We start from the raw sequence: 12470 nt of genomic DNA, 5'->3' as shown, positions 1-12470 counted from the left end.
GATGATTTACAGAAGATTTTGTGTTTTCACATTAAATTGCAGAGTTAGCACTTCTTTCCTCAATTTGTTTTCCTGAGGATTTGCATAAACTTATTGCTATCCTTTTTGACAATTGGGGCTTTCCTCAGTGGCTTAGTGCTTTGTCCAGAAAGGATCTGATAAATGTTGAGTGAAGTTTGCTTTCTCGATCTTTCCATGAAAAACAATTACGCCTATACATAAACATAAATTTTAATATTTATGTATACACATATATATGCAGACATCAGATACAGCAGTAAAAAAAAGTTATTGACTGTCTGAAACAATAATATGCACTTTCTGATCAAGATAAATTAATGGCCAAAGATATTACTCTTTAATTCTTTATAACATTTCTTTTTATGCTGCTGTTTTCAATGCCTGCTTGTTTTACTGGCATTACACATAATGTGAATTCTAAGACTGTGCAATGAAGGGATATTTTTGGGTTTCCTTTCAGAAAGGAAGGAAAATCAATTTAAATGTTTTATTTGTACTTAAATAACCTCCAAACTTTGTCAAAAGAATGATGTGCATAGTATTTCAGATTTATATCCCTTATACCTCTCAGGAGGTGGAGGTATATTTAGGTATACAGAGAGAGATAGATGGATATAAAGAAGAGAATTTGAAATATTCATGAATTTATACATTGCCTGTAAAAGAAGATATTTTTCTTGCTGTGCTGTAATCTTCAGAATGAATCACATATACTGTGTGTGGATTTTGAAGAAGTTTAAGTGACAAACTGTTTATGAAAATTCATGCTTCAAGAATTTGTGCCCTGTTTGACCTTGTGGTTTAAATGGCACATGGCAAAATAACTAATATTAAGTTAAAGGGAAAATTTGACGGCTTGGAGTTTGTTGCACAAAGGAAAGGGAAAAAGTGTGTTCTGGTGCTCTAGTAGTGTGGAATGAGATTGAAGTTTCTAACCATGTCTTTGCCTCAGATATACTTTTTTTCTTCCCTGTTGCTTCACTTTTCTCACCAATAAAATGATAACAGTTCTGAGCTATTTCCTAAGAAGTCTGAGACACTCAGTAATGTTTGAAAACGTCTGTGATGCTAAAGTGTTGATGTCCCTGGGAGTTACATGCTATGTGTTACTTGCTAAAGCTTGTCAACTGGGGAGAGGTTGGCTCCTATCTGCAAAAGACAGATTTATCAAAAACTTTCCCATTAGAAAAGCCAGTTTTGTATCTGTTCAGCAGGTAATATATTGAACTGAATACAATTTAGGAAAAAACTCCAAATTATGAGGGCTTTTCTTCTTATCTATTTTGTTTGCTGTTTTTTTCCCAAGACTGCTTGATAACTTTAATCTTTCTACTTATCTGTCTCAAATGTCTTTCAGTCCCTGTATATCCCACGTCTGAATGCTCATCCTTCCTTTTTTCATTTTGCAGTCTTTTTCCATGAGGGTTTTTTACCCCCCTCTTCTTTTCTCTTATACTTCCTCTTAATGAAAACACCCGTCTGTAATGTCTCTTGTAATTTATTTTTTTTGATCTGCCATCATATTGACAGAGTGATTAGAGTGGGAACAGATACAGGAAATAAATCAACATCTCTGTTTCACTTCCCTTGAATCCTCTAACATGCTGATGTTGGGGTAGGAGTTTTAATAATTTAAAAGGAGGGTGCTCTTAGTGAGAGCAAGTTGACACTTTGGAAAAGAAGAGGGGTTTAGCAATGCAGAAGTAACTATTTTGGAATCAGAAGAGGGTTTCAGAATGGCAATCCCTTCTTTTGCCCATCAGTTTTAACTCTTGGGCCACTATGGGTTGCAGACATCCACGCATCTGGTGAAGCCCACAGCTCAATCAAACCACCCAAGGGAGGGGAAAGGTCCCTAGCATTTAGATATTTCACTGCAGTTCTGTGAAATTTTCCACTGTCTTTGTAAGTTGATATTTCTCTAAATAGGAGGATAAAGACAAAGTCCTCATGTTGGGGTTTAACCCCGAGTAGTAACCAGGACCATGCATCCGTTCACTTCCTACCCAAGCCTCTGCAGTGGGAAAGGGGAGGAGAATTGGGAAAAAAATGAAACTTTGTGAGTTGTGATAAAGACAGTTTAATGGAACAGTAATGGAAGATAATATAATAATAACAAAGATGATAAAAGAATATATAAAATTAGTGATGCAATATAATTGCTGACCACCCGATAACCGATTGTCCAGCACATCCGGAGCAGCGATTGTGGATTCCTGCCCTCCTGGCAGCCCCCATTTACATATTGAGCATGCCTTCTGTGGTACTGAATATTCCTTTGGGCAGCTGGTCCTGTCTATGCTGCCTCTCAGCTTCTATGTGAAACTGAAAGAGTCCTTGACCTAATATGAACATTGCCTAGCAACAAGTAAAACAATATGCAACATTAGTCTCATAATAAATCCAAAACCAAACAGCTACTGAGAAAATCAACTCTATCACAGCTGAAACCAGGACACCTTGTAAGACCGTCAGGTTAGTATTTCTGTTTCTGACCTTCTCCAGAATGATGAGGTTCCAGCAGCATTAAACTCAAACCCCTTTATTCAGAGTTTCATGTTAGGTTGAATTGATTTACTTATCTTTCAAGTTATTGAGTTGTCCCAGAGATTATACTGATGGTTTGAGGTCAACTAGATGAAGGTATCTAAACACTCTTAGTGCCCCAGTAACAGGCTTGGGTGTTCTTGCCCAAAGCTGTGAACAGGAGGTCTTCATTTCCTCAGACATGAGGATAGTTCTGGGAGATCCCAAAGGCAGGGACTGCAAAAGGATATAAATAAATTGGGAAGTGAGAAATGCTCTAGTGAAAAGTACATCTAGATCCTATACCTTGCTATATAATTACACAGCAAATTAAATTATGTTAATACTTCATGATACTTAAAAATAAAAAAAACCTAAGCTTATCCTGTTTTCCATGATTTCCAAGCATTTTGCAGCAAGTCCCTCCTTTTTTAGCTTAGATGAGCCTTTCTATTTTTTTTTTTTTCCCCACTGCTAGTAAAACACTGTTTAGGGCAGCTTTAGATTTCAACAATTTAATGGTTTGCCTTCAAATGTTACCTGTTGCTTTGTAAGTGATTCTTTGAGTCCATGGTATCATACACTTATTTTCTTTTTACCACAATAGCATTTTTGTAAGGTATGTTTCTCTTTACTGCAATAATTAGGGGGAAATACCAGTCTGATAAATACCCAGCCGACATGCTTCATACAGATACATTGAGAGTATTTTATTCAATAAAGTATGGATTTTGTAGGAATATGGACTTTCTGAAGTGGCAACTGTTTTTTTGAAATCTTTCATGTTCTTTCTTCCAGTTAAATACTAGGTGTCTGAGTATATTATTAACTGGTTTTCAGGAAATCATCCAAACTTAAATGAGCATTATTATGGTACTTAGGAGACAGGTAATGTGGCTAGTAATCAGTAAGACTTATTTCAGGTATTTTGGCTTTTGTTGTCTTAACGTGTAAAAAATTACAATACCACTATTGCTGTTATGTTTCAGATGAGTCTAACTGAAAGCTGGTTCAGTTTGGCTAATTCCAAGTTATGAATGGCCCTGGTATTTGTCACATGGTCAACTGGTTAAAGAGTAAAATCATTTTATGTTGTGATAAACAAAGTTTCAAGGGTGATCTAAAGGCTTTTGGATCTAAAGGCTTTTAAACACTTACCCTTCTGCTATTCAGTATTTTAAATAAATTTAATGTAGCCCTGAATTATGTTCCCCTCTTATGACATTTTTATTAGTCACATTTCAAACTTCAGACTTGCCTTCACCTCCTAACAAACAGGTAAATATTCATTTGGGTGGATGGCTGTTCCATCTACTGGTTCCATTATCTAATCAAAACCTCTACTCATCTGCTTTGCTGACTGACATTAACATTAATGTTGTCTGATATATTTGAAAACATCTGGCCCATATATTTTCTTAATTAAATTACATCATTTGCAGACTGTTGATGTAACTTTCCATTCTACAAATGTGCTATTTCTCTCCTTCAATTTACATCAGTATTTGTTAATCTATAGATGCAGATAGTTTGACCTTCACCCTTTGTTCATTTTATATCACGTGTAAGTATAGTACCGTACAGTTTACTTTTTAACTGCTTAAAGAGTTTGAGCCAGTATTCCTGTCAATTTTTAAAATGTCACTTTTGTATCCGTAATTACCAATCCATATGCTAGGTACCTGACCTTCATAGACATAATTACTCTGGTACATTTGCAGAACTGCGAGCAAGCAATTTAGATTTGCAGTTTAATGTTAGTGGCATTTCAGGGAGAAATTTTCACTTGTCACTAAATTTTCACTTGAACAGCTAAACCACTGTCTGCTGCAGACCAAGACAAGGCATGCACTGACCATAAGGCTGAATTTATGGCTACTTTCATATTAGCTTACTAAATAATTTGCCTATGTCACTGATGAAGCAGAATAGTGTTTTCACTCTACATTTTTCGGATGGAATTGGCTTTTGTAAAGCAGAGCTACCAACCAAATAGTGTTTTTCTTCTACTTTCCAAGTACAAGACCTGTACACTCCTCCCATCTCACAATCAGAATTAATTTTCAGACCTCATCTTTTAAAAATTACTTTACATCAGGAATTTTCTAGCTTGAGGCAAACTGAAGTAATTCCACAGAACAATACTGATTTCACTCCCACATAGTTAATGTACCTAATAATCATTGGGTCATTTGTTGGTTACTTCTGTAAGAAACTTGTATAAGAACCACCATTGAGTGTGTCAATGTTTTGCATCAAAGTAAATTATTTACAGTTGTGTGATCATCTCATGGTTTTGCTTAAGCAGCAAAAGCATGGAGAATAAGAATCACCACATGATATTGAGGGGAAACAGAAAAATGAATGACAATAATTTGTTTGAGTCTGGGGAAAGAGCTATTATAAGAGATAATGGCTTTAAAAGCACACAATGGACACGTTAGGGTTCAGCTGAAAGTCTTACAGCAGGAGGTTGGTCCTACCAAAATTACTCTTTTCTGGGAAATATGGCATACATTAAAGGAATATTCAAGCTGAAAATGTACTCAAGGAATATTCAAGCTGAATATTCAAAAGGAATATTTAAGCTGAAAATGGTTATATGTGATCCAATTACATGTGTTTATTTATTGTAAAGGTGAAGTTTGCATTGTGACACTGGGAGAACTGGAAAATATCATTATCTCATCCTGTTCTCGTACTTTTGCAACTGAAATTAATTTAGATGCACAATAGTATATTTATAGTTGTGATATGAAAATTAAAGCCCTGATAAATAGTACAATATTGCAAAAATAAATAAGCAAACTTTGTCATATCGTTATATACAACTAACTCTTCTGTAGAATACTTAGTCAAATATAATGTTGCATTTTTCAAAGTTAAAGCACTTGTTCATGTTTCTGTATGTTTCTGGAAAAAAGTTGTCCCTTGTGACACATTGGGAACTGCATATTGGTAGAAAAGGGGCCAGAAAACTTTGCATTAAGTCATTTGAAAATAATTTGCTCCCACAGATTTTAATCACGTGGGGACCAGAGCTATAAAATTGGGACAAAATAATAACTGTCCTTATTAATCAGAAAGATGTATGAAGATTCTTATATGGGTATTGTCATAATGTATTCTGCTTAGCAAGAATCAATCAAATTTTTTAGCTTATGCAGTCTTCAGAAAAAGAGTAACTATACCATAAAAGTATCAGTATTTCACCAAAAGACAATATTAACTCATGAGGAATGAGCAAAAATAAGCTTCATAGAAAAATACAATATGAAGATGACAAGGTATTAGATTAGTTGTGAGCTACTTAGTGCTTAAAATCAAAAGAGTGGGTCTTCTTGTTCAGTTTCTACTTACGTGCAGGAGCGACTTGTGGTACAATAATGGAATTAGAAGACGAGGCAGAAAAATTCATGTTTTAAAGTCTCTAGTTCATGGGGTACTTTGACACGTCCTTTTTGCGAGAATAAGAAATTACATGTGGAACCGTAAGTCAGAATTCAGCATAGCAAACGCTCTCATAGCAGTGCCTGGATTTGCTCACTCCAGCCCAAGACCCCACAGCTGCAGCTCTGTGGCTCTTTTCAAGAAGGATCTGGAACAAATGAGGCTAAGCCTTCTGCTGAGGATGATGCCTTTCTCTGTGTCAGTCATCTCTGCCACAAAGCTGTACTATGTTTGCTGTTACACATTTGCTACTACTAATTTGGTTGCAGAAGTCATTGATTGAAGTGGATGTTTGATAAAAATTACTGGTAGTTCACATTTTGGTTGGTCCTAGGAGCAAGGAGCATGTGTCTGTACTCATCTGATTCCAGGACACTGCAAAGCCTGCGTACCTCCTAAGCATCCTATTAAATTGAATTATAAGCATTATTAACAATGGTTTGATATCATCAATCCCTTCAACCTTTTAAGTTCTGTTCATTGTAACTGTCCTACAATTACAGTGCAAGTTGTAGTTTGCTGCTGATAGCAGTTTTCTCTCTGTACTTTGTGCCTGGTACTTAGTAATTTATTTCAGACATGGAAGTAGTCTGAGCAGTTATTGAAATCCGTGACCTTATTCACCTTATCTTCCATACAGCACTATTGAATTAATTAGCAGTATTGACGCTTTACCCTACCAGGACTGATATTTAAGTTATTTTAAGGCTTTGCACAAAGTTGACAACATAAAATTACATTTACATTTACTTTCACTGAGGAACCTTAATCAGGAAGACGCATAAAAGTCTTGTTTTAGCTGAAAGGTAAATTAGGAGGCCTGGATTTTAGTGCCTTTACTGAAATGCAGTTTTACAGACTTTTTTAGACATCTTATTTGCCAGTGAGAAAAAAGGGTTCTCACAAGAAATCTGGATAGATAAAACAGTTTAAAAATTGGCCAAGGCAATAGTTGTAGTAATATATGTCAAGAGTATCTGAAAAACAGATCACTGTGTTGTAGTTAAAGAAGATTTTTGTTCAAATAGAGTTAAACACAGATTATCTGCAAGAATATGCACTTTCAATCAAGACTACAGTCAAAATCGTATATGCTGCAGCATTTCTTAGGAGAAGTCTTACCTTTGACTTTAGATAGATAGATAGAGAGGTAGGTAAAAAATGAGATGTATTTCTGCATCCCTCTCCCTCTACTGGTATATATATACTTGTACTTATGCATCTATGCATGTGTATTGATAAAGAGACCAATTTTGAGAGATCATATACTGATTTCTACTTGTGCAGACAACATTTTGCACATTAAGAAATTTCTCAGTGTGTTTTTGAATAATGTTAGATTCTCATATAAATGAATTTTTAAAGGAGTAGTCTTTAAGCTTATATGGGTGAGAAAGCACGGATATGTGTGTTCTCAGTACACAAATTTGTATTCTTTTTTAACAATATTCTTCTATTTATAGCTCTACTCTTATGTGCTTCCTTTGTCCCAAGAGTGCATTTTGTTTTCTGAAAGGTTTATGTAAAATTGATTATGATCTGCAAGTCTCACTGTAAAACAGCAGACTAATACATGCAAGATGGAAATCACCTGATAATTCAAGCAATATTTTTCAGTGATTAAAAAAAATAAAAAAAATATTTCTTCATGTTTTTTATTTCCCTAACTCTGCATTTCTCAGTTCAATGTCATTACATGAGCTTGAAACAAAATTATATTTTTTTGTATTGCAACAAAGAGTGAAGAACCAAATACCTTTTTTTAAAAATATATTTCTTGTCCAATTTTGAAATCTCCAGGCACCACTTCACATTCTTGATGTGGTAGAAATGAAAATCCAGGTGTGACATGCTTTATCTCATGGCTCTAGAAAACATTAGCCTTTACTAATATAGTACTTAGAAAAGAGAATTAAAATTAACTGTATTTAATACTATTTCTGCTTATTTTACAGTTTAACAATAATGCGCAGAACGTCAGTTGCTTTAATCATCTTGTCCAAGCTAATGTGAGAAACAAGAAGAAGCTGAAAGAAGCTGTCTATAAAATCTCTGCTAAAGGAATTACAGATTACAAAAAAGGCTTTAGCTATGCTTTTGAACAGCTGCTAAATGTAAGTATGAAAGTTATCTCTTGCTGTACAGTGAGGAAGGAGAACTTGAATGTTCAGATGGCCACTGCACACTAGATGTTGTGTAACTAAGTGGTAGAAGTGCAAACCTTTCTTTAAAAAGTAAATTTATCCAAACAACTTTTTTTCTTTGCAAATCCCCCAGCAGGTTGCTAAGATTTGGGAATAAATTTGATTTTCAATGTGCTGTACTGTTCTTGTTTCAGTTTGTCATGTCAGCTAGCACATAGCTGTGATATGGTGTATTTATTACATGTCATAAATAGTCAACAACGGCTTGAGCAGGACAGAGGGAAGCAAACTACTTAGTTAACACAGGAATATTAGAGAATATTCTAATTCCTTTCTCCTTCTCATGAATAAAATTAATAGTTTCCTCAAAAATTAAATGCATTGTCTCTGTGCTTTAATTACATTGTAATTTCTAGTTTGCACCCAATCACTAGCTTTCTAAGCAGTAATGTTTCCTATTTACCACAAATGTTGGTAGTACATTGTTAGTCTTTTTTTTTTAATAGTTTGTGTAGTTTGAAAAAAAATATTCATTATTTCATCTTCATGAAGACTCCATACTGGATCTTCACCTTAACATAAATAAAGCTATTCCAGTTTTCAGAAGCTGAGGATTTACCTTAATAAATATAAAGCGTATTTTTTTTAATATATCTGTTTTGTCTCTCAGTATACAAATGTGGTTTGTTTTTTTTTTTTTTTTTTATATCTCTAATCTGCCAGATTCTGGACTTCAGGGAGCTTTCCTGCCATTGTAAATGCATTTAGGTCTAGAGCAGGTTGAAAAATTACTAACCTTTTTAAATTTTGATGGAGGAAAAAAAATACAATGTTTTCAAGGGTATTTTCTCATCAGCTCATTAGATGGGCAGAAGGGTTTGGTGGGGAAATGATTGTGCGCCCTCTGCTGATGGTTATATAAAACTGCAAGCAGGATTTTAAAAGCTGTCAGACTTTTTTCAGACCGGGCTGAAAGGTATTTCCCCTTTTCTTCATCCATCTCATTTAGAGGAAACCAGCAAGACACAAGAAATTTTGCCAAATGAAACTTGTTCCTCATAACATTTATTTTTGATTAAAATGAGGAATTACATGTGGTGCAGGACCAGATATGTACTTTCTGTACAGGCAGTGCTAAGAAGACCTGAAGAGAGGGGAAGCCTCAAAGTCCACTTGTTTGTGGGACTAGAAAAATTGCTTAAAAAAATAAATGGACTTCAGTCTCATAGCGGGACTCTGTGTCTCATAACTGGAGACAGAGGTGTAATTAGCCTCCCACAGCCTCTGCAAGCCTGTAAATTCTAGCTGGACAGCGTGGGTGTGTATATCAAGGGAAATTAAGAGATTGCACTAGGTTATAGAAATACAGTCATCCTCTCCAGATATTGGCAAATCCATTTGGCAGGAAGAGTAAAGGGCTGGTGATGGAATTAGTGCTAGACTCTGGTGACAAGACAATATAATAGGATGATATAATATAGACTTTAAAAAAATAATAAAAAATATGCTTTGGGATAGTTTACAATTGTCTATTTATGAGTTCAATCACTCCAATTGCTTTAAGGTCCATGGAAATTGAATATTTTTTAACAGCTCAAATTTTCATAATTTTTTGGGGGTATTGTTTCTGGATGACAGTTATTTCAAACAATTTTCTGAATACTAAAGTAATGTTTCACTTCTGCCATAAAAACCTTACTGTCTGATGTGTTGCTAGACGGAAATAGATACTTCTGTTTTTTTCGCATACTAATCCAAGTGATTATCAGTAATCTGGATTCCGTCATATTTATGCAGTATTTTTCCATTATTTATTGTTATATTAACTTGTTATTTCTTTGAAAATAATAATGTTTCAGCTTCAGAAATTCAGGAGGGTTTTTTTCCATCATACCATAGTAACTACTATTTGTCAAAGAAATTATCATGAAATCATCTCTTCTTAAGTAGTTGATTTTTGTTTTAGTTTACTTTTTCTTTCCTCAGTGGCATGAAACACATAATGAAAAAGTGTCATGTCATGCAATCTGCCCTTTAAGGAGTTAATTTAGGGATGTGAAACTTGTGTAAAACAAAAGCCATTTTAGTCACAATATAAAATGGAACGTGCTTTGCTTGTCTGTTTGAAAGAAAAAAAAACAACCCACATAACAACAGGTTTTTATCAAGAGCAAGAGAGCACAAAAATTAATATGTACACTCAGTTGCAACCTGAATTCTTCTGTGGTTTAAGCTAAGCAGCCAGTTTTTGTCCTGGGGAAGCTGCTGTATAGGCAACACATTCCTTGTCAGCTGTGATCTGTGATGGGAGGGCAGAGCCAGTTTGCTGAGGCAAACTGTTCAGAAAAATAATGAAATTACTGCATTAGCTTTGAAAAACCCCTTATATTCACCCCCTGAGTCAGTATCTCTCCATCATTGTGCAAAAATGTAGGAAAAAAGATGTGTTGTAGAGGTAATTCTGCCTTCCTCTCGGTCCCTTGTAAGAGATGTATTAAGTTCATTCATCAGCATGTGAAGTTTTTATGGTCAGAAGATATCATATGATTTGACTTTATTTATGGTCATATTTCCATGAAAAAAATCTTGGCTTTTCTTTTTTCCATGACATGACTTTAGTGTCTAAACAGTATAGTGCGTGTCAGTGCCCTTCTGTAAGTACTAGGAGATAAAGAAAAGACACTGCACCTTTCCTGGTACTGTATTAGCAAATTCTAAGCTGCTAGAAAAATCCTGACTTTGTTAAAACAAAGATTAGGTCAAGTTCACATTGCTCACAATAGCACTCTTTTTTTTTTTTTTTAATCATATGAGCAGGCTTTGGTCCCCTTCCCTGTCATCTCTTTGGTTTCCCTCTGAATTTCTTTTAGTCTGTATATTAAATCACTGTAAATGTAGGTGAGTTTCTTTATTTATGAACTATCCAACTCTACTTTTATTACTTTTGTAATATCGAAAATATTGCAGCCCAAAGCAGTATCTTGTAGGTTATATTTCAAAAGTAAAAAATGGTCATAAATTATTTAATTCCCAATGAAACACAGTGTGCTAATGAGATTGGAGAGAATGTATTGATTTCAGGCTTTTTTTCTTTGTTGTTACATGTACAAAAATCTTTGAATTTGTTTTTTTTAAATGATTAAATAAGTAGTTATTCACTGAATATTGAACTACCAATGCAAATCGTCTCTGAGGAACAACCATTCATCTGTTAATACAGTGATTGCAAATAAAGTTTTTGTATTTTAACTCCACTGTAGAACTGTGGAGCTGCAATACTGAGGATTATGGGCTGATGTTTGAGGGTTGGCTTTGGTGTTTCAGTGTCTTTATTGCAGAAGAATAAGGAATCAGATCAGAGAGTAGGATGAAAAGTAATGAAAGGGAGCACCTGACCAGCCAGGTGAAAGTTAGTCATTATCTAGTCAGGAAGACAAAGCAAGGGAGAACTAGATTCTTTGCAAGGATGACCCTCCTATGTCTTTTTCTGACTGTATAGTAAATTCATACGGCAAAATTCAGGCTTGTGGAAAGGGAAGTTAAATTTATTTTGCTGAATCTCTAAGGGTTTTACTCTGTCACATCCAACTACTTAGAAGTACCAAGATGTGTCTGACTCAGATCATTTGTATGCAACAGAGAGAACAAGGAACACTGGCTGTAAAATTCATGAACAATTTGCTCAGACTGGATTCTTAACTTTTAGGGACTAAGGAAAGAAGACGAATGCCAAAGGGGGAGCCTTTGGCTCCTTTCATAAGGAGCCAAAATTCTTATTCATCTCTCTGTTGTTCTGGCTGGGGAACAATGTTTTTGATCCTTTGCACAACACACTGCATTTTTCTCAGTGACTTTACTAGCTACTTTGACTGCTGAATTAGGAGTCAGAGGGGTTTCTTCTTAATTCTCTCCATTCCAGCCTTGCTCTCCAGAAATAATGGCACATGCTCAGCTCTTTACCTCTGACTGCAATCTAATTAGAAAAGTAGGTGATGGAGAGATCATGATAGTTTTTGCAGCTGTAGCTTGGCTGCAATGTATTATTTAAACCTGATTCTAAAATATTTTTTCTAAAGAGTATCTATTAATTTAATGATGGTGATGATTATAATAATAATAAACAGGGAAGAATTAAAAAAGTGGAAGATGGAGCTTATTTTAAGGAAATATGACAACAATAGCAAATGCCAAAATATTTTTTAGTTTATAAGGTAAAGTTTTTAGATGAACGTACAGGATGATTAAATTATCAGAGTTTTCATTCAAGTGGTTGGTTAGGTTGATAGTTTCTGTGAGTAGGAGCCCAGCAGAAAAAAAAAAAAAGAATGT

At 34.8% G+C, this 12470-nt stretch overlaps 1 protein-coding gene across 2 annotated transcripts in view; it reads left to right on the top strand.

The window, feature by feature from the left end:
- Positions 1-12470, top strand: part of CACNA2D1 (calcium channel, voltage-dependent, alpha 2/delta subunit 1) — a 376039-nt gene that overhangs the window by 283214 nt on the left and 80355 nt on the right. For both annotated transcript variants that reach the window (XM_014963770.1, XM_014963769.1), the window contains exon 10: positions 7953-8111. In XM_014963770.1, coding sequence (XP_014819256.1) covers positions 7953-8111 — 159 coding nt within the window. The remainder of the gene's footprint in view (positions 1-7952; positions 8112-12470) is intronic.

The sequence above is a fragment of the Calidris pugnax genome, unplaced genomic scaffold (assembly GCF_001431845.1).
Source record: "Calidris pugnax isolate Ruff unplaced genomic scaffold, ASM143184v1 scaffold44, whole genome shotgun sequence".
NCBI lineage: Eukaryota > Metazoa > Chordata > Aves > Charadriiformes > Scolopacidae > Calidris > Calidris pugnax.
This window is presented reverse-complemented; position numbering and strand designations above follow the sequence as displayed.